General features: G+C 38.0%; 1 protein-coding gene and 1 non-coding gene across 8 annotated transcripts; both read left to right on the top strand.

The window, feature by feature from the left end:
- The first annotated feature begins 4162 nt into the window (after positions 1-4162).
- Positions 4163-26238, top strand: LOC592285 (heterogeneous nuclear ribonucleoprotein A1). 7 transcript variants are annotated; one of them, XM_030979087.1, is made up of 10 exons: positions 4163-4402; positions 12039-12079; positions 13054-13181; positions 13989-14150; positions 15716-15844; positions 17691-17787; positions 18572-18619; positions 21246-21527; positions 24697-24806; positions 25367-26238. In XM_030979087.1, exons 1-9 carry the CDS (start codon positions 4356-4358, stop codon positions 24765-24767), a joined length of 1005 nt encoding a protein of 334 aa, XP_030834947.1. In that variant the 5' UTR covers positions 4163-4355; the 3' UTR covers positions 24768-24806; positions 25367-26238. The 7 variants fall into 7 exon arrangements, with proteins under 7 accessions (XP_030834947.1, XP_030834950.1, XP_030834946.1 ...); XM_011664352.2 differs by lacking the exon at positions 4163-4402 and adding an exon at positions 5000-5229; XM_030979090.1 differs by lacking the exon at positions 18572-18619.
- Positions 15874-16007, top strand: LOC115922022. The gene has a single exon (XR_004063282.1). It is a non-coding gene; the product is annotated as a small nucleolar RNA SNORA57 (small nucleolar RNA).
- Positions 26239-26448: the final 210 nt, after the last annotated feature.

The following is a 26448-nucleotide window of genomic DNA, read 5'->3' as shown; positions in this document are numbered from 1 at the left end:
CTTCATTAGAAATAAGCTAATTAAGACTATCGTGGGTTATTCATCATGCATGTTTTGTATGAAATTACAAGCGGAAATAGATAGCAATTGTGAATTTCAATTCCCAGAATTCGCCGCTATTCCATTAATCCATCAACATTGTGCGCACGCCCCTTTTCCTATCTCCTATCCCTCTTAGCCTCCCCATCTCTTCTTTTTTCTTCCCCTATCTCTTACTCTTTATAATGTCCTTTCTCTCTTCCGCTTCTCTCTCTCTCTCTCTCTCTCTCTCTCTCTCTCTCTCTCTCTTCTCTCTCACTCTATTTCCCTTCTTTTAATCCATATTGGAAATTAGATAATGATCAGCGCTCATAGGTTATCAAGTCCATGATGATTGCTTTTACAGAAATTAAAACAGAAATAGATGAGCAATTGGGAATTGAACTTCTCAGAATTCACCCTCACTGTTGTTCACCATTCGACTGTGGACTACGCTTTATCCGTTATAACCCTACTCCCATTCTTTCTTTTCTCTCTTCTTTTCTCCTCTCTCTATCCCCTCTCTGTGTCTTTCCCTTGACCCCCCCCCCTCTCTCTCTCTCTCTCTGTCTCTCTCTCTCTCTTTCAATCGGGTCACCAGGTGTGGTCGGGGTCTTAAAATATTCTTATTAAAATAATTTCTAAATTAATCTTTAAGATGGAATGTCATGTTTGTGTAATTATTGTATCACAAAACGTTAACATATAAACGTGAGCAATAGCATCATCAGGCGAAAATTACGGAAAGTGACAAAAATAAATGGTCAAGGGCAGATCTAGTACTTCGGCATTTGGCCAAAGTTAGTTAGATATCTTTGTACAGCTGTATTATAGAACAATTGTATACCAGCCGTCTTTTGTACATCCGGACCCCCCCCCCCCCCCCTCAGTGTTATTTAGGGTACGCGTATTGTTCCCTCCCTTTGGACTGCAAACATTTCTGAACCCCCCTCCCTTTCGCAGGCTTTTCCTGCCTTGGAGACCCCCCCCCCCCCCTAAATCCGGAATACTTCTCAATGTACCCCCTTTCTAAGATATTCCGAGATATTTTATAATTCTTTTTAAATTTCTCAGGAGTCCGAAGAGAAAGAGAGAAATATCCAGGTCAAATTTGAAATGCACCCCCTTTTTAAAAATAAATATTGGGCCAGACTTTGTCATGCGGAAAGTACCCCTTTACCGAAGATTTGGGAAACACGAACACTGAATAGAGGGGGGGGGGGGGGGAGAGCAGGCGCGCGGGAAGTAGTTTTGGATTGGCCGGAGGGGGGCAAACATTCCAGGGGTTCACATGCCAGTGGTAGTGGCGAAATGAGCAAAAACGTTTAGCGTCCAGAAGAAAAATCTGTATCACCACCACTCTTACATGTTAGGCCTACATGCAGGACCCGTGGAACGTTTTTTTTTCAAAGTGGAGCATTAACGATCAGGTAGAGCGTAGCGAGTGGAGCGTATATTGGCAAAGGGGTCCAGGGGCTTTGTACCGGTGGGGAAAAGAGGCGGAGTGCCAGGAAGCTGAGGGTATTTAGGCACTAACTTACGGTCTGATAAGCATATTTAGAGACCTTATTTGTGACACTGGCAGGTCATTAATTGGCGGGGGGGGGGGGGGGTCCAAGGCTGAGCCTTGTGAAGCTCAGAGGTTTTCGGCATTTGATAATAGTCAGATGAGGAATCAGGTGCCCGCCTTAAAGCTCTTGGTGGGGTCCAGAGCCCCCGGAAGCTCAGGGGTTTTAGGCATTTCATTGCGGTCAGATGAGCATATTTTAGGCATGTGACACTGGCAGGTCATTAATTGGCGGGGGGGGGGGGGGGGGTCAAAGGCTGAGCCTTGTGAAGCTCAGAGGTTTTCGGCATTTGATAATAGTCAGATGAGGAATCAGGTGCCCGCCTTAAAGCTCTTGGTGGGGTCCAGAGCCCCCGGAAGCTCAGGGGTTTTAGGCATTTCATTGCGGTCAGATGAGCATATTTTGAAACCTCATTAAATTGTGAAACTGGCGGGGCACTCAATTTTTCTTTCTCTCTTTCTTTCTTTTTCTCTTTAACATACTTTTTCAAAAAGTGAGGGGGGGGGGGGGGGGACTCGAGCCCCCGAGCCCGCCGTTCTGTAGGTCCTGACATGAAGGCTTCCAATTAAGCATATTTTTTTGCCAGACTTTGATTAAGGAATTTGTAATTTTCCAACGAACGCATAAAAAAGGTATGATTTCAAACAATTTGGGAGAGTCCCGGAAAATCATGTAATTTCAGTGAAAATGCATTTACCCCCCCCCCCCCCACTTCCGGCGCCTATGGCGGCGGGGTCCGGGAACTCGGACAGGTGACTCAGGCGGTGATTTAAAGAATTTACATACAATATTTTATAAATCTAAGACTTTTAATTGTTAGAATATATTATACAAGACAAATAGTTACGATGATTAGTACAAATTGATGCTTACTTTTCTTAATTGATTGAAAAGGTTTCAATTTGATTGCACTTCGCAGCCAAGTGTCTGAATTATGTAAAATTTACATTGACAATAATACATGCAAATGTGGTTTGAAAAACGGATCAACTCTGAAAAGAACAGAACTGTATAACAAAAACAATCCTGACCAACATGACTAAGGTAATAACAGACAAAAGGTAGAAGACAGAGAAAAGGGGCAAATGAGATTAAATTAAGATGTGAGGTGACACAAACAGAGGCGACCGAGCGACTTACAAAGTGGGGGGGGGGGGGGGCACCAACGAAAAAGCGAAAATATACAATTTTGTAGACATTGGTATATACCCCTACATTGTGATTACATTATCAGGGATGATTTCAATATTTCCTCCTCTTTGTATAGATCATCGATATCTTGCTTAATCATCGTAATTTGCAGTTGGGTGAGATGTCTGAATATTCATTTGCGAGCAAGCGCAGCGAGCAAGGAAAATGTTTAAGATTTGTGAGGTCGCAGTTCGAAAAATTACATTTTATAAAGAGGAAGAAAGAAACAATCATGATTGGAATATAAGCACATTCTCTAAAGGAAGACTGAACTGACCTTTGTTAGGTAACACTAATTATATCATCTATAACTACGGGCGAGTGTAGCGAGCTTCGGAGGAAATTGCTCTTAGTCGCTTGAAATTAGGGGCACGTTTGATGATGAGAGGAAAAGGGGACACTTATAGAAAGGGATAAATAAAGACACTTATTTACCATAGAAGAAAATGGGCACTTATAAGAATGTAAAGGTACACTTTTCATAGGTGAAAGGGGGGCATTTATGAGAAGGGGAAGGCCCTCTTATTTTTTTTTTAATGGGGGCACTTATCATAAGGAAAAGGGGCACATGTTAAAATTAAAGGTGCGCTTATCCGAGTTAAAAAGGGATAGTTATTAAAAGGGGAAGGGGCACTTCTTACAAAGGGAAAAGGGCACCTCTCAGTTTTGAAAAGGGCAATTATCAGACTTGAAGGGAGCACTAATAAAAAGTGAAAAGTGGCACTTTTTCGTACCTGAACGGGGCACTTAGGACTAGGGATTAATAAAGGCACTTATGAGAATGGAAAAATTGACAATTATTGAAAAATTGTCGAAGGGTCAGAGGCACGTGTAAACAAAAAGGGGCACTTCAGAGGTGAAACAGGGGGAGGGGCCTTTTTATAATGGAATAGGGGGACTTTTTATAGTAAAAGGGACACTTTTCGTATGCTAACATTGGCAATTTTGGGTACTTGAAAAAGTGGGGGGGGGGCACTGTGTCCCCTCTGGGATGCTCCCCGTTTGTGCGTGTGGGCTTTTGTGTTTGTGAGGGAGGCCCCTCCCACAAGCTCCCCGCCTTCGTCGCTTTTTTAATTTCAGAACTCCTCCCCCTCCCACCCTCACACACACACACACACGCATTGACACACGCACATGTTCTGATTGTTCGATTCTAGAACCGCGCCTGCGCTGCAGGAAGGTTATTTTCTCTCAATTATCGACCTACTTCTTTAATTATACGCGTGAATCTATGTCTGTTACAACTTTAATTTAGGTCACGTCAAGGGTTCACTTGTCTGGGAATGTGCGCGTATCGCGCGCGTGCGGCATGATAAACGTCATTTACGTATACGATTGATGGTCGGATATTGGCGTGCGCCCCGCGCGTTGAACTTTTATCCCGCGTATTTTCAAAACGCCACGCACGAAGATATCGAACGAAGGTCAATCTTGCCATTACAATTTACTTTAGCGTCGAATCTGTTCTGAGTTTTGAATTATATTTTCTCGGATTCGGGGGCAGCTGAACTGTAAGTCGGAGGTTTTCGTTCTCGACATTCTCAGCAGCCCGTGGCTCAGTCGTAAACTAAAATCAAGATGAATCGACAATTGGACGACGACAGCATGCAAGATCAGGATAGTCGGTAGGCATTTAAATTTAAATTTACTCAGACTGTCACGTTCTTCCACAATGAATTCGTCTAAAAAAACACCAGGCGTAGATCTAGGCGTTGTAGACTTGAATGTGTTTCACATTAAATCTAAAGTCTAACAGTTAGATCTAGATCTAGTTAGATTTCTCTCATGATGCAGTTGGATCTTAATTTGTAGGCCTAGATTCTAGTCAATATTCAATTGACAAGTTCATGATCAACCTGATGATCGCGGTCTGAATTCGGGATTCTGATTCAGTCTGAAAGTGAAACAATTTTTTTTTTTTTTTTAAATGACCGGCGGTACGGTGCGCGGAAAGTCTTGCCGTTAATCACGACCTTTCACTCAAATATGAACCTACGATTAAAACTAACCAAAGAGAAATCAATAGCCTACATTCTAGAAGCATCTGGGGAAAACCCGCGAACATAACACACGAATTCCTATTAAACATGACAACATACCACTGAAAACCAGACACAAAAGATGACAAATCTAAAATGGCATCTACCGCCAATATGACGTCATAGCTAGACTTTGACCAATCAGACAGCGGCATACGGCAGCTGCTCTAATTAGTATGTCGAAAATGCAAATTTTTGGTGTGGCATGTTCTCTCTTCCCTGCAACTCCTTGACGAACATCCCGGAGGAAGTAACGCCGATAACATGGACACATCTAACTATTCCACAAACGGTACAGATTATTCACAACAATCAGAATCACAAGGACAATCTATGGATCACTCAGAAGATTCAAGGGGAGGTCGAAAGGCAGGGGAACGAATTTATGCGTCAAAAGAGCAAGAAGATGACAAGTAAGTTCGCCGATTTTCGTGCATGCATGCCACGGGCTTAGCGTCAAGCAAGCATGCCCATCGTGTGTCACATGACGAAGCGAGCTCAGCGTGTTTTTGTGTGAAGCTTTTCTGACAAAGGATCGCTTGTATTTGGAAAATATTTGTTGGAAGCGTTCGACATGATTGTGAATAATGGTGTGTTTTAGCTTAGCCATGGGATTTAATCGAAGTCTCCTACGATGAAATCGAGAATGAAGAATCCCCAGTGATCATTTTTACTGTTTTAACTGAAAGTGTACGGCCAAAATCGAGGGTTTTTGTAGAGTCTACGGCATAACTGCTGGCTCACAAACGAAACGTGCATGTTTTAGACCACGTGCGATACACAATGACAGTGCATAACAGATGGATGCGAGCGAGCGCGTCATGCCTCGCTCTGTCATAAAGCAATCTCATTCACTACATGTAGCATGCAGTTTGCGTGGTTTATGACTATGGGGATGGGTAAAATCATTTGTCCATGAACGAATGGCTGCAATCAAGCCAGTGTATTGCCTCTTTTTATATTAAAATGAAGGTCTAGGAGTAGGATCTCTGGTATTGATTTTAGTGTTCACCAAAACTATACAGAATTATGAATTTCAGGCATTCCACCGTTTTTTTTATGTGATTATTATTAGGGTGTCTGAACGATTTTTCAATTTTCAATTTGGGATCGTTTTTCACCATTTTTGTTTGATATTTGAATAAAAAATGATATCAGAATAATACATTTCAAATTTCAAGTCTCACCGATGTTTCTATCAAAAGTAACAGCCCCTCCAAAACGCTGGTATATTCATATCATTTTGGTCAAAATCGACGAAAAAGACGTCCACGCAGAGTGATGTTGTTTTGCTAAATTTAGCCAAACAGCTGTATCGCGCGATATGCAAGCGTATGCATATCGTACGCATGCTGCTAAGCCAATCCGCGACTTGCAGCTTGAGCTACGCTGTCTCCGCGACATGTGCCATTGACTAGTATGGTTGGCGTTCGTCGCACAAAAAACCCGGAAGTGAATGCACGTTATAGTCAATGGCAATATCGCGGAGATGTCTCCGCGATATTGCCATTGACTATAACGTGTATTCACTTCCGGGTTCTATGACGGGAACGGCCACCCATACTTTCATTCACTATAAGCGCACATGTTACGCGATGTAACCATGGTTTGGACTGAGCGGAGCTCACGCCTCCCTAATTAGCTGATTCCAAAAATGTGGGAAGGGTATTTTCAAACTGTTATAACAAATGATCCCTTGGGGCTAGCGAAAAAAAAAGCATCTGGATATTATCCTTACGTCTAGCCCTGCTTAAGCCGCGGGGCGGCAGCTCAGGAAAGTGGCAAATTTTGGAGCTAGGATGCAAACAACATTTCAATCGCTGTTTTGACCAAGATATTTTTAGAATTCTGGGGGTGGCCCCCGATGGGGAATATGGAGAAAAACCTGCTCTTTCATATGACACCTCATTTATTGAGTTTCACCTTCAGGATCATTTGTTATAAAGGTTTGAATTTCAAATTTTTTCATAAAATCATTGACCAATTTTGGATGGTCGCGCAATGCACGTAGACCACATAGGGAAGCGTACAATCTCTATGGGAAGGGTTTTAGCACACAACATTGGGTGCGCGATCAGACACCCTATTATTATCTGTCTCGAGAGAGAATCAATTTCACGGCCATATTGTTGTGATAAAAACAGAGATTATATTATTTATTAACATGATCATGGTGATAAGTGTTTAGAAGTAACCAATCGAAGGCTACTCACTCAAGTCTGAATACATTTGAACCATTTTTTTGCTTATTTTGCATGTTGGAACTGACTTTGATGTGAATCTAAATTTTGATCATGTTTACGGTATAGACTATGTTCACTTTTATCATGTTAAAATAGGAATAGGAAATCACATGAAATCAGTTTCTCATTCATGTTATCCGCTGTGATCAATAAAGCTCCCTGAGTTTCCATTCAGTTTGATCTGTTGGCAAAAATGTCTGTTTTAATTACGGTAGTTTAAGATGTGCTGAAACAAATTGGGTAGAACTCTGGTAATCATGTAGAATCTAGGTTAAATCAGAAGATTTAGAAGAAGCATTATTTTTAATATTTTAATTTTGTTGACTTATGGCAGTTTTTGTAAATATCAGTAGTCTAGTTTTTAATGTACCAGTAATTTTTCTTCGTGTGTGTGATATATGTTCCCCTTCCACTTGATGTTGTCTTACTTGTCTAGCAATGCCCCTGCAAAGAGCAACATTTATCATGTTAATTATCTGAAATTGTGTGATCATCATATAATCAATCATAATAACAAGTAATGGTTTAAAAATAACAAAGTGAATTTAGGAAGTAAAATAGTAAATGCCTAATTTTACATGTAAATTAGTGGATCTTTGAGAAAATGTGAACAGTAAAGAAAATCCACACTTTCAGACTGTACAAATAGACAGTTTTTCAATTTTGTATGAATGTGTCTGCTGCAGTGCATACATGTACATGTAGTCAGATGAAGATAAATGCATCATACTGTACATGATTGTACCAAGAATAGTGAGTGAAATGTTAACATTTTGTGCAAAGGAAATCCTGTTGAAAAGAATGAAATATATGTAGTTTATGAAAAAATTACCCTGTACTGAGAGAAGAGTGGGCATTCAATTACATTCGTTACCTGTACCAGTGAAAAAAATACACAGGCTCGGGGTGAATTTGCCTCCGAAAATAAGAAAGAACCCCAGTAAATTTGCATAGAGTTCAATGCAAACAAATTTTAGAGTGTTATTTTTATGCAGGCAAGCTTGAAAAGTAGCCCCCGAAAAATAGATATTAACTTTTTCACTGACCTGTACAGTACTATGATGCATTTATCTTCATCCGACTATTATGCAAAAACACATCTGTGTAACACAGCAAGCCTAAACCATTGCTTTTTCTCACATTTTGTTGTTTCGTTGGAATTTGCCAAGCAATTCTGACAATGGTGAAAAATCTAAAAATCCTCCCTTGGTAGTTTGGTCTCTTGAAACTGTGGACCAAATTTCACAGATTTTGCAGTGTAAATAATGTCTGCTCTCAAATCGTTAGTGCACTGTTCTGTTTTTTAGGTTTTTTGACTCTCCTTGTATCTTTGTGATCGCATACAGAGCAGTGACAACTGATCAGTCTGGCATGTGTACTACATGTACTCACCCAAATTCAGAAGGAGCAAGGTGTTTTTTTATTTTTTACTGCCATTTTAAATTTTTTTTAAAAAATATCAAAATGGTGTTTGGGCTTTGTAAATGGGCCTACCGGTATTTGATATTATCTTTACTGTAATATGTGAAATGGTAGTGTTAATGGAGGGGGCATAGCAATAGTACATGTACATGTGTACATTGCATTTAAAGAGAAGGTTGAGTTCTGGGAAGAGGTGAACAATAATTTGTGAGCGTTATCATTCTTATTAGGCAAGTGTGGAAGAACATCAGGTAAGACATGTTCCCTGAAAAGCATGGCTCTTCAAATGCCTTCATATTCTAAATATGTCATGTAACATCGTAAAACTCGGGGGTGGGATTTTTACGCCACGTGTTCGTGTAGTCCCATATACATCTTTCTGTGTACAGTGTTTGTAACTTTACCAAGACTTGGCAAAATTTCTTATAATTTTGATGATTCCAGAACCTTGCAATACACACAAATTCTTATATGCTAGATGATCAACCTTCTCTGTTCGATTCCACACCGTGTCTTTAACAATGCAATCGCATGACCAGAACTCAACTTCATCTTTAAGGCCAAATAAAAACATAAACATGTTTTGTGTCCTGCCTTTTTGAAAAATATTAAGGAGGAGGCCCTTTTTTTTCTTTTTTCAAAATGGCCGCTCGGAATATTGTTCCTAACAAGTCGGGCTATTTTTCAAGATGGCTGCCACTCTGCCAGCAATTTTTTTTATTTTTTTTATTTTTTATTTTTCAAAAATTTAACTTCAGGAAAAGATCATTTTAGTAGTACCAGTATGTTTTTTGGGTTTTTTTTTTTTTTCATTTAAAAAAAAAAAAAAAAAATAGAGAAAGAAACGCCGGCGATCCCCCCAAAAGAAGCGGGCGGGACGCTAAACATGAATTTTTAAAAAGGGCTTAACTTCATGAAAGATGCTTTTGAACTAGGCAACTAGGCAGAAAAACTTAATATTTGTGATGTGATTACGGACTTTTTTATAGTGATGAGACGAATGCAAATCTCAACTCCCCAACCAAAAGTTGGGAAGAGTTCATGTAAATGTTTCAGGTTTTAAAGTACAAACATAGAAGTTCAAATATTGCAAAAAATAACTTGAAAATCATCCTAAAAAGACCTTAAGTTTATTTTTCTTTTCAGCATTAATTTCCCATTATGTGAAATACATTGTAGATTAAGTGCATCCACAAATGAACCTTTTGAACATGTTGAGTAGTCAGTGTAATAGATTGTTGGTCAAGTCTACACTCTACAGACTGCTTGAAAATTATTCATTTATTTATGTGTCTTGGTTCATCAACACAGCCTTTAAAATGTCACTATGGAGTATGGAGGCCCTGACATTTTTAGAAAGTCACTATGGGCCCCATTGCACTTGAAACTAAACGTTCAAATACTTTCAACACAGGTCCCAGTCCTAAAGTTCATGTGAAGCCAAGCTATTTTGAATGTTATACACATTGGCCCGAATTCACAAAGGAGGTTTGTTGACAAACCTTTTGTTTTTTACAAACCAAGGTTTTGAGGGTTTGACGCACAAAAACCTCGGTTTGTCGACAAACCTCATTTGTGAATTCGGGCCAGAGTGTACGCATGTAGCCATTGGACATTGAACTTGTGCGTTTTTGAAATATTTTTTACAAGCAATAAAATTGTTAATCCATGCTCTGAATTCTGAAAACAAATGACATGACAAATGTAAACAGTCATAGCTTGACTTGCATGCAGTGTACATGTACAACCAGGAAGCTGTAATGAATGGAGATACCGTCTCGAAAGAATTTTCCGAGGGAAAATTATTCAAGATTAACCTGGCTTAACAAAAAGAAATGTAACCCTCTCCAGCCATCATTTCCATCAACAGCTGTCCATATCAATGCACAGTCCCTCTCTGGCATTCCAAATAGTACGAAATGTTACGCAACGCCATCTGCTTCCCTAAGTTCTCTATTCACTCGTTTGCAAAAATATGCAAGCATCGGGCTTTGAAGCCATGCGTGGCACCGACAAATTAAGTCATGTTCATGAAAGATGTATTTAGCTATATCATATAAAATGCAAATTTCACAACATTATGACCAATGCAACTTTCTATTAGTCATCAAATGCGTTTTCCGTTCTCGGATAGCTCTACTGAAGACATGGCCATTTTAATCAGCGAAATCGACCAAGGAAATCATGAGTTAGAGCGAATGAAAGATTTTCATAATCATGATTTTCTCATCTAATTATTGACATTTTCCGAAAATTTCCGAAATTTGTACATAGCTAGGAAGGTAGTCCAAAGGTTTATCTTCCTAAAGAACTAAATGAAATTGTGTTATATGTTTGCGCATTTATTGATTTAGGGCTAGAAGTTGTCAAGTTAGCACCACTATTCACCCAAAGTACGGGCCGGCAAAGCAAAAGCCGCCGTGCTCGCTGGGCTGGGCTGTGTGTGGAAAGGGAGGACTTAGTGCTACTAGGGAGCTGTAAGGTTTTGGAGGGGGATTAAGGGGATTACGGTAGGGGAAACAAAAGACGCGCGGTGCCACGGATGACTTCAAAGGGGCCTCTTGGACGGGATCTCCATTCATTACAGCTTCCTGGTACAACTTTGTAGTACAAACCCTGTAGTGTACTACATGACATGTAGTACATTGGCTCAAAGAGCTTCCTTGGTACAACTACAATAGAAGGGGATATATGTAAATATGTTCATGTAAGCTAGTACTGTACATGAACAATAAAAATCTATAAAAAAAAAAAAAGCTTTTAATTTTGAGACAACTTGTTCCTGACAATTTGTTTGTTCTAATACACACAGGCCTGATAATTACCTGATTTAAATTGATCCCCCCCACCAATTTCCGCCCCCCCCCCTTAATTTTGTAATATTTTTTTCCTCCCAATTTTCTTACTTGAAATGGGGGGAATGTTATGCCATTTCCCCCTGAACCCCCCCCCCCTCTTTTTTACTCAAGGGGGTGGGGGGAGAGGGGAGGGAAAATAACATCTACATTTTTCTTTTAGTGCTCACTATACATGTAGGCCCTAGGCATGTACAGACTTACAATTGTATCTACATGTACAATCTTGTATTAAATATGATACCCAGTTCTAGAAAACAAATTGCAAATGTTACTCTGTACCATTTTCACCCTGTACTATTCTCACCCTGTACCATTCTCATTCGTTTTAGAACAGAAGAGCACTAGTATAGCATTGAAAATTGAAACTTATTGTTGAGAACTTACCAAACATTATTTTTAAATGAGCTGTTATACAGTCCCGAAGTGCAAACATCATACTCTCTAGTTGTCCAGGTTACTGGTTCTAAAAAAGAGAGCCTGCACATGAGGTACTTCTTTGAGTAATTGTTTGAGCAACATGCTCGAACAAGGCAAATTTAGTGTTTGGGTCTGGTGTGGCATCCACAATGTTGTTTGGAACCAGCAACCTTGACAACTTGGTCAGTATGATGTCACACTCCCATAGTCCATACAGTGTACATGAAGTTGACTTTGTTTATCATAACCTTTGTATTGTTTATATTATTTGTGTACTTGTAGGAAACTGTTCGTTGGAGGTCTTGCCTGGGACACAACTCAAGGTAAGTTTGTACCTCACTGTGTTGACCATTAAGAGCCGGAAGGGTGTTTAATCTGCAGAAAAGAATGTGAATTAAAGGGGAAGTCTATCCTGATATTTAATTGTGTTTAAAGTTTTAATAGAAGCAGAAAAATGAGATGAGAGGTCAGTCAAAGTTAAAACAAAATCTGATTAAAAATATGAAAGGTATGAATTTCTGAAGTTGGGATCAATCAAACACAAATTGGCAACTCTTTGATGTAGCTTGTGAGCCTGTGAGGTTCCCTTCCATTTGCTCTGTCGTCTACTAAAAAAAAGATTTCTTTTTTCCCTATAGACATTTTTTTAATCATTCAAGCACCCAAAATATAATTATTGCAAATATATCTTTATACAATCCTTGTATGAAATAATCTATTCCATCATTGATAAATAAGAAAATGAAAGACTATGAAATTTTCTGAACAGAGCACCGATGACAACTTTAAAAAGATCTCTTGTTAATCTGCTTTTATCGATACCAGCTAATTTTTAGGTGGGATTTCCCCTTTATTGCCCTTCTGGCTCAATACAGATGTTTTCATGGTTATGACTTCATGTTGCTTGTTTCACATGTGTTATGTGATCAAAAAAGGGGAAGAAAAACAAACAAACATAGAAATTAAAACCAAAAATAAACAAACAGACCCTCACAACTCACAAAAAACTCACAGAGAACTACATGTGAAGAAAATTTAATCCAGTAAGTCAAGTAAATAATGGATGAATCACAAGTTTGCAGTATCTTATCTCACCGAACACAGACGACATTGACACAATTGCAAGTAAGTTGCGATTAATATCTACTCTTTATAAGTTGGGGGCCCAACCAAACAGAAGTGGCTAAATTGATCTAAATTGGATGATTAATACGATAAAAAAAGAAACATGACTGTAGATTTTAATTTTTAGATTTTTAAAATTTCCTACCCAACCATTATTGTGTTTGTGTTACAGAGAAACTTCAAGCATACTTCTCAGATTTTGGAGTGGTTGTAGACTGCGATATCAAGAGGGACCAGGTCACAAGGAAACCCAGAGGGTTTGGATTCGTCCTCTTTGAATCTGCAGACTCCGTTACAAAGGTAAGTGTGCGCGGGCGTGCATGCAGCTGCTCTATTTACAGTATAGCTCACAAGGCATTCAAGGTTTTATGTCCCATATGTTACCTTTAGGCATATTGCATATAAAATATTTCAGTATACTTCATCATTGTATTGTGTTTTCTTACTGGAGCGTAGATCACATTGTTGATTATCAAACAAAATGCTAATTTTATATTCATTATAGCGTGATACTTCGGATAGTGTATAACAAAAAGCAAGACTTGACTAACAGGCATCAGGATGCTCAAAGTCCAGACCCCAAAATGTATAGATGTTTACATACGGCTCATGCACACCCACTTTTTTGGAAAGACTCCAGACTTAAATTTTTAGAATCTGTATTACAGGTTCTATAAAAATTAACAATTCATCACAGATTCTAAAAATCAAATTCTGGATCCCCTTACAAAAAAAAAAATTGTGTGGAGCATTGCATAAAGTTACCAAACATCTTAAAGACTTGATGGTAAGCACTTTTTCTTACAGTTAAGGAGTTTACTTCTTGCTGGCTATCGGTCCTATTAGAAATTGTATACAGTACCTGTTTGTCACTATCTGGTTTGCTAGCAATACATTTTATTAATTTTGAAATCAGCAAGAATCCTTTATTGATAGACACTTTGAAAGAAATAATGCTGAGTCAACAATGGTCTGGTATGTGTAATGTGTCCAGTATTCCGTAATTGTCAGGTCACAACTAATCTTAATTGTCAAGATTTCTTTTTCTGGCTCTAGAAATGTCAGATCTCTAAAAAAATCAAGTATCATTGTTTCTTTCATGTACAGGTCCTTGGAGTACCAGAGCACAAAGTAGATAACAAGACAATCGACCCCAAGCCTGCCAACCCGCTCAAGAAGCCAGAAAAGAAGAAGAAGATCTTCATCGGTGGAATCGGCTCAGACCTCAAGGATGAGCAAATCACAGAATACTTCAGCAAATTTGGAACGGTAGGCATGATAACGCATTTTAGAAATACAAGCATTTGTAGGGCATTGTTCACATGAATATTCCAATTTGGAAAAAATAAAAATGAATTAAATTAATGAACTTGTAAGAAAATGATATTTGACACTTTTATCCTGTTTTGTAATTTGATGAATGGCAATGGCTTTCTTTCCCCTTACTTAAAAATTCCTTTCCACCAGTTTCAAAGTCTAAATAATTCAAATACATTATGGTATACATGGAGATCTATTTAGATCTCCTTTTTGCAGGGGTAAAAGGCCCCATATGCCCTTCTCATTAAAAAAATGTCAATTATAAGTATAGGAACATGTTTATATCGCTTAATACTGATTTTTTTTTTAAAGTGCCATACTATTATTAATCAATATCTGGCAAAATGTCACATACTCCGAGAAGCCATTAAAGATCAAGCATCATTAATTTCTCTTAGAATTATAGTCTTTAGAAAAAAAATTAAGTTACATCTAAAGTTTGTGGCAATGAACTGAATTATTCATACCATAGTAAATTTGATGTTTATGTGTTTTTATAACTCGAGTGAAAACAGACCGAGTATCCTAAAAAAAAAAATTTAAAAAAAAAGATTTTCATGAAACTCTATGCTACCGTTGGCCCCGGGCAATAAAATTTCAGAAAAATGTTTTACTGTTAAATATGGTCAAGTAAAATGTTTGCTCTTTCAATAAAACTTAATGAGAAAAATTGTGAAGCAAAGTTTTTGTTGGGGTTGCGGGGGTTTACTTGTACATGTTTCTATGTTTCTAAAATTATTAATGCTTTCTTAGTTCGTGGAGGGTAGGGGGGGGGGGGGAGGTAAACAATTGTGTAGACAGTGGGTTTAATTCATACTTCTTTTGTTAATTCTATCCAATTCATTCATGCGATGTTTGAAAAATCTGCACGTTGGTTGGATTGGCAGTTTGACTGGTTAGGATATTGGGGATAAATTCACACCTCTTTTGTTAATTCATGCAAGGTTTACTTTTTGTTCAAAGTCTGCACACCAATGATTATATTTGATATTTGCATGTCAGTGTGAATGGATGAAGAGTTTATCTCTTTGTATCCAGAATGTGCACAAACTGCTTGATGAGAGTGTGCGAGATAAAACAAAAGATATAATGTGGGGAAAAACAAAAAAATTATTCACTCGTTTGTGCCTGAAATAATCTACTGTTCATAAAAATTTGAAGCTCTGTGGACCACATTTTGAGGACTTTAGAGGGATCGTTTAACAATGTTAAATCTGAGATACACGGCCCTACGTGTTATCAGTGTCTGTGATATGGTGTAATATTGAAGCCCTAAAAAAATTGTTCTTCAAAATGATGAAGAAGTGCCTCATAAGAGGTGATATCGTATTATCGTATTACACTCTTATTATCGTACTGGTTGGCATCTCACTGTAAGTGTAAAAGTATATCAGCAATATCAGTTGAACCATTTTACCTGTGGCCTACATTTTGTAGATTACAGTGCTTGATAAGACACTCCATTGATGTGAGATTAACCCTGTCTCTCTCTCTCTCTCTCTCTTTTCTCTTAGGTCGTAGAAACAGAATTCCCAGAGGACAAGAACACCGGTAGGAGACTAGGCTTTGCATTCGTCAAGTACGAAACATCAGATGAGGCACAGGATGCACAGAAACACAGATTTCACACCATTGCAAATAAGGTAAGTTAAATCATCTTCTCTTGTGTAACCCTCCTTTTCTTGGCATCTCTGAACTCTCCCCCATGTTTATGAGATGAATGCAACCAGGAGGAAGATAAACATGATGAACCTTCGGTGTCAGGGTTCTTATGCCCTGGTCCCATCCTCTAGCATCATTACAGGGTATTAGAAAATAAAGGAAAAAATATTTAAAAAACAAAAAAAATCTCTTGTCTGTTGTCTTGTAGCTCTGGCTAAGCTGAAGGATTCAAATTTAATCTGTGTGAATAAGTGCTTAGACTTGCGCTACACCAATATCCAACCTACTCCCTCCCCCCCCCCCCCCCCCCCCAAGATAGGAGTTGGATAACATCATTGGAATTCACTATAAGTGCAAGAAGGTTTGAGCAAACCTGCCAGTTGAACCAAAATTATCAGACAGGCAAAACAAAATATAAAACACTTTGCCAAAAGTGGAATTTTTCTGGATTTTCAATATTTCATTTATTTCCACTTCTCATAAAAAACATATAACAATTTACATACAATATCTGATTAAACACAACAAAACAAAACAAGAAAATGACATAACAATGAATTTTGAGCACCTATTTATTTATTTATTTATGTGATAACTTTTCCTAGTGTAGAACAAATATGCACTTGTTGAAAGATGTTCAAGGTAATTCACTTCATATCCTTGAATGTAAATGAAATTGGTATTTGGTGTTAATATGGGTACCATGCATTAGAAGATAAGTTTTGAGCTCTTGCAACACCCCAACCCTAATCCAAAGCGCAACATGAAACTAGTGCTGTAGCCGAACCGCCGAACCGAACGGAAGTTCGCCGAACAAGGCACTTCCGAACCGAACCGAACGCAAAGGCCTGGTTCGGATGTTCGGCAGAAAAATGAAAACATTTTTGCAAGCTAATAAACTTGTCATTTTGTACCTAATTTCATGTCATGATTGCTCATTTTTATTTACTTTTTTCCCATTTTCCGCCTTTATGATTTATGCCTTTGTGATTTATGCCTATCCAGTCGTGGGCGCGACTTCACTGGCGCCATTTAAATCCCAAATCCTGACCGCGCTACGTCGCGATCGCAAGCCATAAACAAGAATACATGTGCGTGATCAAAACAACTTCAGCTCAAGCCCATTCAACAAAAAATTAATATTTTAATTGTAACAATTTCGGACAAATTTTGAAATATAAATAATGAAATAAATTTATATTATAATATGTTATTTATTTATTCAGGAAAAATAGGGATTTTATATTTTTCCTATTAAATATAAAAACTTATAAAAAACAGTTATTGACGAGCCTGATTTTTTTATTCAAGATGGCAGCTTTCATGACTCTAACATTAGACAACAACTGTCTCGGAAAATCTTTAAAAAATATCATTTATTGACAAATTGAAAACATGATTCTTTTAAAATTGAAAATAAAACACGATTCAAGACGGAAATACGAATGTAAGTAGTACTTTTCTTCACAGATAATTATGTTTGGAGCAGTTTTTAATGTGAAATTCGTGCTGGTCGGAAGCAGTGTGCAGAAGTCCTCCATGCTGGTCGGGCCCGGCAGGCTCGCCTGCCCGCCCAGTGCCGACCGCCGTGGCTATAACGCTGCTTGCTATTATATTACCGAACCCTGAACCGAACCAAGTTCGGGTGAAAAATTGCCGAACTCTGCCGAACCGAACACGAACATAGCGTCTGACTTACAGCACTACATGAAACCCATTGCAACTCTCACCATAACATACAATCTGTAGGGAAGCTCGGAGCAAATGTCAGTTCACCTCCATGACTCTTTTCACCAAACAGATATTGTCTTTGGTTTTCTATTTCAGAAAGTTGAAGTGAGTGAAGCAGTCTCAAGGGAAGAGAGGCAGCAACAGAAGATGAGAGGAGGCATGGGCATGCGAGGAGGCAGAGGAGGAAGAGGAGGTAAGCATCCCACCCCTATCCCCACCCACCCCCCTCCCCCCACCCTCTCTCCACAGATTGTATATCGCCTTGTAGTCTACAGCCATTGTGACTTGATGTAAACTGAGAAACTATTGTGGGCTGTCAAAAACAAAATAAGTGGCAGTAACATTTTGAAAATCTGGACCTTTTTGTAAAGTTCATGAAGTAAATGGTTGTGTAGTTTGTACAGGATTATAGATTCTAATGGAAAAACTTGTGAGCTGTTGAGAGAATGTAATTCAGTATGCAATTTAAGTACTAATACAGTAAGAAGGCCAAATCTAATTTCAAGTGAAATGAAGGAGAAAAAAAAATGTGCAAAGGTTGTGACAAAACTGACAACCCTTGCTGCTATTATGCTGCAGCGATAAGATGTACAGAGGTCAAACCGTACCATATGAAGTGTAACTGTAGCATTTTGAATGTACAAAACATTTACTACTTAAGTCTCTAGAAACTGCATTGCAAGTCATTGACAGATATCGTAATTAAGGTCGCCTTTTGAAAGAATCCTGGGCCCCGTAACACAAAGATTTGCCATGAAATGCGAAACGGCAATGGGCAATAAAGAACATTGTTGCATGCACATATTGTAGAAAAGGCCGACCATTATCCAATCAGAATCGTCGTTAAAACAATCACATTCGATCACAAACCTTTTGTTACGGGCCCCAGGGGTAAACTATTCTTTTGACCATCTATTTTGCCGCACCATGGGTAGAGAAAAGGAATTTTGCTAACACTAAAGTATCTTTCTCTGTAGGATATGGTCCTGGGTACAGGGGCGGATACGGAGGCTACGAGGATTCCGGTTAGTCTATATAATGTCCACTTTCTTTTATTATGTACATTGCTTTTTAGTGATCTTGTGAAATTGTCCAATCTGTGCATTGCTCTTTAGTGATCATGTTTAATTGCCAATCTGTGCAGTGTACATTGTTCTCAACCTTAGTGATCATGCTTATTTTGTGGCTTCCGCAGTGCCAGCAAAATTGGACTGGGGAGCCATGCTAAAAAACACTTAAGTTTTTATCACGTCTTCATCGATAATGACGAACTGCCTATGTGTGTGAGCGTGTGTTTGTGTATGTGATCATGTTTAGTTGTCAATCTGTGCATTGTTCTTCAGTTGGTGTGTTCCTGTGTGAGTGTTCTTTATCATAAGTCATGAATACTAAGCCAGTAACATTTTTAACCAGGCAAATTCAGAGTTTTTTCATGATTTATCTATTCTGAAAATTCTAGTATTGGTATACCTTGCAGAATATCACTCTCTCACTGTCCTACATATTTGCATGGATTCTGTTTTTTTTTACCCTGTTTGTTCATTCATATCACGACATATAGATGTGCCCATATCTAGTAAAGGAAGCAATTAAAAGATTAGATAAATACATGTAGGCTTGTCAAGATTAAATGTAGCTATTCCTGCAACCACCTGGTGTGAAAACTGCCCACTCTATTCTACATGTAGCATTCAACTCTATTATTGGCATATTGTGGTTATGATAGCATAAGGTTGTTGAAAAATGCAGAGTAATATTTCAGCACATCTTGGTCAGATTCCCCAAGCCCCTCGTTTCAAGCAAATATTTCATGAATTTGAAAGAGAAAACAAAAAATCATCAAGATTTTCGAAAAATTTGAAAATTTGACTTAAAGGGATAGTTGGAGTTCTGTTTACAGATAGCAAATGCCTTCAAAGTGCATGGTTATTGCTCTTATTCTTATCTATGACATTTCTAGTGTCCTTTTAGGATGTGTGAAATTTAGCCCCACTTTCAAAAAAATATGGTAACCGTTAATTAATGAATTAATTAATAATAACAATACATGGGCCGGCTGGTTGTGCGTAATATAACCAACACAAAAGCCAACATCGGCATTGGCTGAAATACAACGTGAACAGCGCTATTTTGTTTTTCCAACGGCTTTCAATGGCTGGTTCAAATTATCTAATATTTGTGGTGGTACACAAGTATTAGAAATCATTATATTTATGGATATTTCAGCCGTCTCTGAACCGATTTTGATCAAACAAAGATGATTCTGTCATATAAACTGTATGTTCTTTCAAATTTGACACTGTTTTTCATATATCTCACAAAAAAATTATTTTGTGTAGCGCCCTCTGCAACAGAACTCATCAATCACTTTAACCCTATCTAGCCTGGGCTATTTTGAAACTGCAAAGCCTGGTCGGGGGGGGGGGGGGGGCTTCTAAGGCCCCCCCCCCCCCCCCCCAATAATCTCGTCCATGAAACGGCCGATTGCCACAAAAATTTGTATGCGTTTCAAGTGAAGAGTATAGATTAATATGGTAATTCCAATTTTTTTGAAAAATTCACTCATTTGCATATTTATGGTCATTTATGCAAACAAGGTTATAAAATTTACTTTTTTACCCATAAATCATATATTCTTCTTATTGAAACATTAGTTTTCAACACATATATTCTTTAGATGATTTGGGATTATAATACAACAAACAAAATTGGAAGATCCAGGTTATTCCTTACCGGTATGTTATCTATTGTGTTGATAATTTCTTATGTACATGTATTTCATTGTTTTCATTGTCTTATTTCATTTACAACTATTTACTAAGTTGACCCCCAAAATAAACACCTTAACTATAAACGAGACCTAATAATCAATGTTTTATCTCTTTTGGGGGAAAATGGGATTTCTATACGTTTTGTACACTGATGACGAAAATGAGCGATTTTCAGGCTGACATGCACAGACAAAAGGTCCCACGACTTTGTAACGATAGGTCTAATTTTCTAATATGCACAAGACTCGAAAGAAAAAAGTCATAAAACTTCAGCGCAAGATTCTTTTGCGTTAAAAAAATTATCACAAAAAATGTTGAGGAGGGGGGCTTCTAATGAAAGGACAAATTTGAATGTGCTCATGTATTTTTCGTGAGTCTGCCATTTTCAAAGGCAAATTACCCATGCTCTCCTGTAAAGTATCTTACAAGCATCTCACATCAGCAATTTGGGATGTTCATAGGTTCATTCGAACACACCAGTCATGACGAAATCATGCATATTTAACCAACGGTCCATAAAAATTGATTACATGTCGCTCATTGGTAAATTGACCGATCATTCATGTACTCGTGCATAATTCTTCAAAATTATTTATTATTATATTCAAACTTATCGATCAATAATAGGATGTTTATTTTGAAAATAGGATTTTGGGGGAAAAGAATTAGATTTTTTTTCAATCTGGGTTGGCAGCTCTGCAATCAGTGAATCTTTCAGTGCTTTTTTATACAGGCCCCCTATGGTAGGAACTGTGATCACATCTCAATTTGAGATGGATACCAGTCACGAGTCTGTGCGTAACACAGGGATCTGGTGCTAATACTCCATACAAAAATGCATGCCTATTGAAGCAATAAACTCTGTACTTTCTCCCACCAGGTTTCTATGGCCAATCCTATGGTGGTGGCGGCGGTGGTGGCTACGGTGGTGGTGGCTACAGTGGCGGCTATGGCGGCGGCGGCCAGGGAGCCTACCAGGGATACGACTACAACTATCAAGGCTACAGCCAGGGTGGTTACGGCCAAGGAGGTGGCGGCGGTGGATATGGAGGCGGCGGATACGGTGACTACAGCAGTGGTGGCGGCGGTGGATACGGAGGCGGCGGCGGTTATAGTGGTGGCGGTGGTGGATACGGAGGCGGAGGCTACAACAGTGGATATGGTAAATGAAAAGGTTGTTGACAAGCCCAATGTACTTTCTTGTCTTCCTTATTTTTACTGCAATCTGTTCATTTTGTAATTGTAGAGGTGTTTAGTGAGACGGAATTGGCTTTACATCGATTAGGGATTTTTTCAGAATTTTGCTTGACTTTAAGATCTGTCACTTTTGGTCAGGCTTTGTAGGCTGATTGAGGACAACCAATGAGCATTCCTGATACATGAAACAAGTGCTAGTTAGATTAGGTTTGAATGTATTTGGGCAAGTCCAAAATATTTTGTCATTTGGTGTTGGTATCCCATTGTTTACCAAGTATCGAGGAGTTTAAAAAATGTTTCGACATCAAAAGTTCCATTCAAATCCATTTTACCTAATACTTGGTCTAATCTAAGTTTTATTGGGCTGTTAACCATGATATACTAAATTTGTATGTGGTTAATAAAGTATTGGACAAAATAATTTTGACTTGCCCATTTACTATAGATAGATTGTTGTTTGGAAGAAGGAAGCAGCTGCCAAATACAGGTAAGACAGCGTGAGAATTAGGCAAACTATCCATGTAAATATCCTGCAGAAATATCATTCACAACGTATTTCTGAGTAGGAAGTCACTGGAACGATTATCTTGCAACATAGATCTTCGATTGACAAAACTAAGATGTTACGGTATTAAAAGAAAGTATGCACAAAATACACTACTCTGTAATTAGAGAGACTGAATCAGTTAGGAAAGTCTGAAACTGATCACTAATTGTCAAAAGCATCATGATTGATAGGATGGTGAAATATATCTTGCACTTGCTATTATTAGATAGTTTGTGTCATGCTTCAATGATTTTAAAAAGAAAATCGGTTATATCAATTTAATGCGAATATAGCATTTGCACTAGTTATCAAATTATGAGATGAGAAAACACGCATTTACAAATTGTAGTTCTCTTGAAGAGCTGGACTCTGTGAAAAATGGGGGACAATGGGAGTGGTGACTGGTGAGTGGTTATTCTCAAAAGCTATAGAATAGAACTTTGGAGAATTCAAAAGGTGCTCTGGTAAAAGCAGGAGTGCAAAAATAACATACCTCACTTTTATCTTAACAATTCCAAAAAGGGTGTGAGCAAAGAAAGTAATTTTTCTAGTGGCAGGCCTCTTCTCTCGATTCAGTCTCTTTTGATGTACACGTAGTGAATAACATGAAGATGTTGAAAATGTGGTTTGTACTGTCCAGCGTTGTAGAGTACCGAAGTGCAAATATCGTATTCGCTCGTGGTCCAGGTTACTGGTTCTAAACAAGAGAGCCTGCACATGAGGTTCACTGTGAAATAATGCAAGCAACGGGCTGGAGTAGGGCAAAATCAGTGTTTGGGGCTGGTGTGATCACCACACTATTGTTCAGCACAAAATTGTTTGGAACCAGTAATCTTGACACCTTAGCCAGTATGACACTTCAATACTCTATTGTGATGTTGTGTAGTATGATGTTTTATTTGATTGTAGAATGCATGCCACAAAATCAATGAGTGATAAACGTGTGTCGATGTGAACTGTCAAAAGAATGATTTGATGAAATATTTATTTAATTGCATGATGTTGGATCTTGCGTGTAAACAAATACAGTGCATGAGCATTTTTACTATGAGTTTAAAAATATTCATTTTGACTAAACAATCATTACATTTTTATACATTTGCTAACTACCTGCCTATGACAAAGAATTCATGAATATATAAATGCAAACAAATGTGAATTTTGGTTGATATTGTCTGATGAAAGATTGGATATTAATGTCTGGTTTAAAAAAACACACAATTATATTTGGAAATAGAAAGAAAAAAGTCACTTGTCGGAATCATTTTGATGTCATTGTCAAAGAACTGCAAATCATTTATAGAGAATAGTGAACTCAATTCAGACAGGGTTTCACTAATGAATTAATGTGTTTAAACCTGCACACATGTGAAACAGCCATACAGAAATATATCTGATACAGAGAATGCTGTATTAAGCAATAACACATAATATGTCTTCTCATTCAATGGCAGTGTATGTTTACAACCAGGGAAAAAACTGGAATGGACTTATCAATATAATGTGGCATCAGATTTATAGATCGTTGAAATGTAGCCAGTGTAGTATGTTAATTAACTACCAACTCAAAAATACTGAAGTTTTTATTTCCCCAAACATCGGCTGATGTGATCCTCTTTCTTGAAAAAGAATATTGCCACAATCCATTTTGCATAAGGTGACTGGTGCTAAGGAATTATTAAATGTCTCATTATCTCATGTTTTAGATGTATTTTTTTCTTCATTTGTGATTTGCTATTTCTTTGTAGGCTCAATTTATATGCATGAAACAAAATATCTTTTCTTTGCTTGTCTGCTGTGACTCTTGCAAATGCATCTTGCATGGCTGACACAACCCTCCTCCCCCCCTTAAAAAAAAGAAAAGAAACAAGCAACATTTATCAGCAACTACCCACTTACCTCGATTCCCCAGAAAATGAAACTTGTTGCAAAATGTTCTTTCCTCTTCTGGTACCGTCTTTTCAAGGTTTCTTTCCTCTTTTTACTGCTTGGTGGAAAAACAAAAATCTCAAAAGTAGCTAGGTGAAAGGGCTCGCTTGAGATCACCCACCCACCCACCGATGACGAACACTGTACATGTGAGGGCAAATGGTAATCATCTAGCCTCTGCCACGGAAGGTGGTGCCAGAGGCATTGTTTACTTTAATATTTTTGGGTTATTTTTTTGAAAATTACCTGAAAAAGGGCACTTGGATGGTGGCCATGCAAGTTCTAGTTGCTCTGTAGGTGGGCTGGCTTTTGGTTCATTTAGGTAGTCGTGCCCCGCATACTACTACCCTTTTTACGGATTCCCGCACATGCTGCTTGAGGTTGCTTAGGGTTCTTTAATTTCGACTCGATTATCGACGAGCATTCCCTATAGATGTCCTTGCCCAGTCCCGTTCTGCTCAGTCTGGCCTTGACTAGTCACTCCCTGTATCCGGACCTGCTAAGTACACACCCCCAACACTCCTTCATAGAATAGTATAGATAGATAGATAGATAGATAGGGTATTAATAATCTTTTCACGTCAGAGAGTTTGAGATGTTAATTTGTCAAATAACTTTTTACTCAGAAGGGACGTTTGTAATTTTTCCCTACCTACAGAACAATCAGAACCTGGCAAAGCCCCAGTTAATCGACGCGGGGGCGGAGCCCACCACCCCTACTCTCGCTAAAGACGTGTTTTAAGGCCAAGAAGGGGGACCCATGAACAGGTATTTAAATATAATCCTTCAAAGTTTCCGTCTCTTTAAAAAACAGAAAAGATTTAGGTGTTTGTGTTCTTCATAGTTCCTTGACTCCACACCTCACCTTCTTCACTTAATTGAATTGTTCAATTTCATGTAGTGTCTTTGAGTGGTAGAATTGGATTGGCACCGTGCAGTAGTTGAGCCACTCCTTTGTGCCTGGCACCCTTTTTTTGGTGTGATGTACACAACATTTTGGCCATCATTTGTTCACACATGAGCAGTGTTCATCTCTTCATCTATTTCTCCTCCCCCTCCTCTTTCATTGCACCATCCTATCATTTGCAGCATCTTTTTCATTCATCTTTTTTAGTTTGCAAGTTTGTCAATTAACTTGATTTTGCCTGTGTATTTTTGCTGCTGCTTTGATTGCTCAAGATATATGTTTATCTGTTTTCTAAAATGTTTGCTGTTTATTTTATTGATTTATTCTGTGTGTTCTCATATGGAATTTTTCCAAAGAATGTTATACATAATGATTTAGAAGTATCTCTAATTTCCCTTTCTTCTTTTTCTTTCGTCCCCAGATTAACGTTGGACACTCCTGAGAAATCGACACTTGCCCCTTTGCAAAAAAAAAAATTGGGAAAAAATTTGTACAGAAAACAAAAATGCGGGGCAAGTAGAGGAGTCAAGAAGTAAAGGAGTGTATTGGCGACTGAATTTGTGGAATTGCTGTACATGTTATCTTCCTTGAGGTGTGGCTTATCGATGCGAAGGCTTCCGGAGTTTCACAAGGACAACTATTAGCACCCATGTCTTTCTGAAAGGAGTGCAAAAGATTCTTGCTTCGAAAAAAAAAAGAAATATTCGATTCTTCACGTGATTGTCCCTGTGAAACTCTACAAAATATGGACTTGGGGGAATGAAATGAAGTGGATGAAATGTATAATTAGCTCAACTGTACCAAAGCGAATCAAACAATTTTTGAGAAAAAGAAAATGAAAAAAAAAAAAAAAAAATTCTGCGACACAACATGTTTCTGAATGTGCATATGAAATCACGCAGTGGTATTCTGGAAATCATTTTTTATTTGCAATTCTCTTCCATCCAAAAAAAAGAGGAGAGAAGAGAGAAAAAAAAGGACCGACAAGCTGTCTTGTCGTTATCCTTTTATGACCAATTGTAATATAATTTAGCCAAGAATTAAACCCTTTTCTGTTCTGTTTTTTGCCCCCTCCCCCCCTGGTGTGTTTCATGATTATCAATCGATCAATGCCTTGTTAATGTATGTCATATTTTTCTCGCAATTATAATAAGCTTTGTATTTGTGATTTTTTTCCTATCTAGTGGCTTGGCCTTTCTTATGTAACTTCCATTTATTTCATGTAGTATTTTTGCCTTGAGTTTTAATTGGTTAAAATAAAATTCCATTCCTATTGGCATTTTAAAAACCCAAGTCCTGTAAAGGCTAGTGTTTAAATTTTCCATCTCTTCAGTTTTGTGTTTTAATTGAATTTAAGTTAAACATAAAGTTAATATTATGTAAAATTTAATACAAAAATCATATAAAATTAACTACCCATGATAACTAATAGGATTAAAATATGTCTCTTGCCCCCTTTTAAATTTAAACTCATTAACACAGTTCAACATTTGATAATATTGT

Source organism: Strongylocentrotus purpuratus, unplaced genomic scaffold, assembly GCF_000002235.5.
Source record: "Strongylocentrotus purpuratus isolate Spur 01 unplaced genomic scaffold, Spur_5.0 spur5_scaffold_10, whole genome shotgun sequence".
Lineage (NCBI taxonomy): Eukaryota > Metazoa > Echinodermata > Echinoidea > Camarodonta > Strongylocentrotidae > Strongylocentrotus > Strongylocentrotus purpuratus.
The sequence above is the reverse complement of the archived record's forward strand: the minus strand, read 5'-3'. Positions and strand labels throughout refer to the sequence as shown.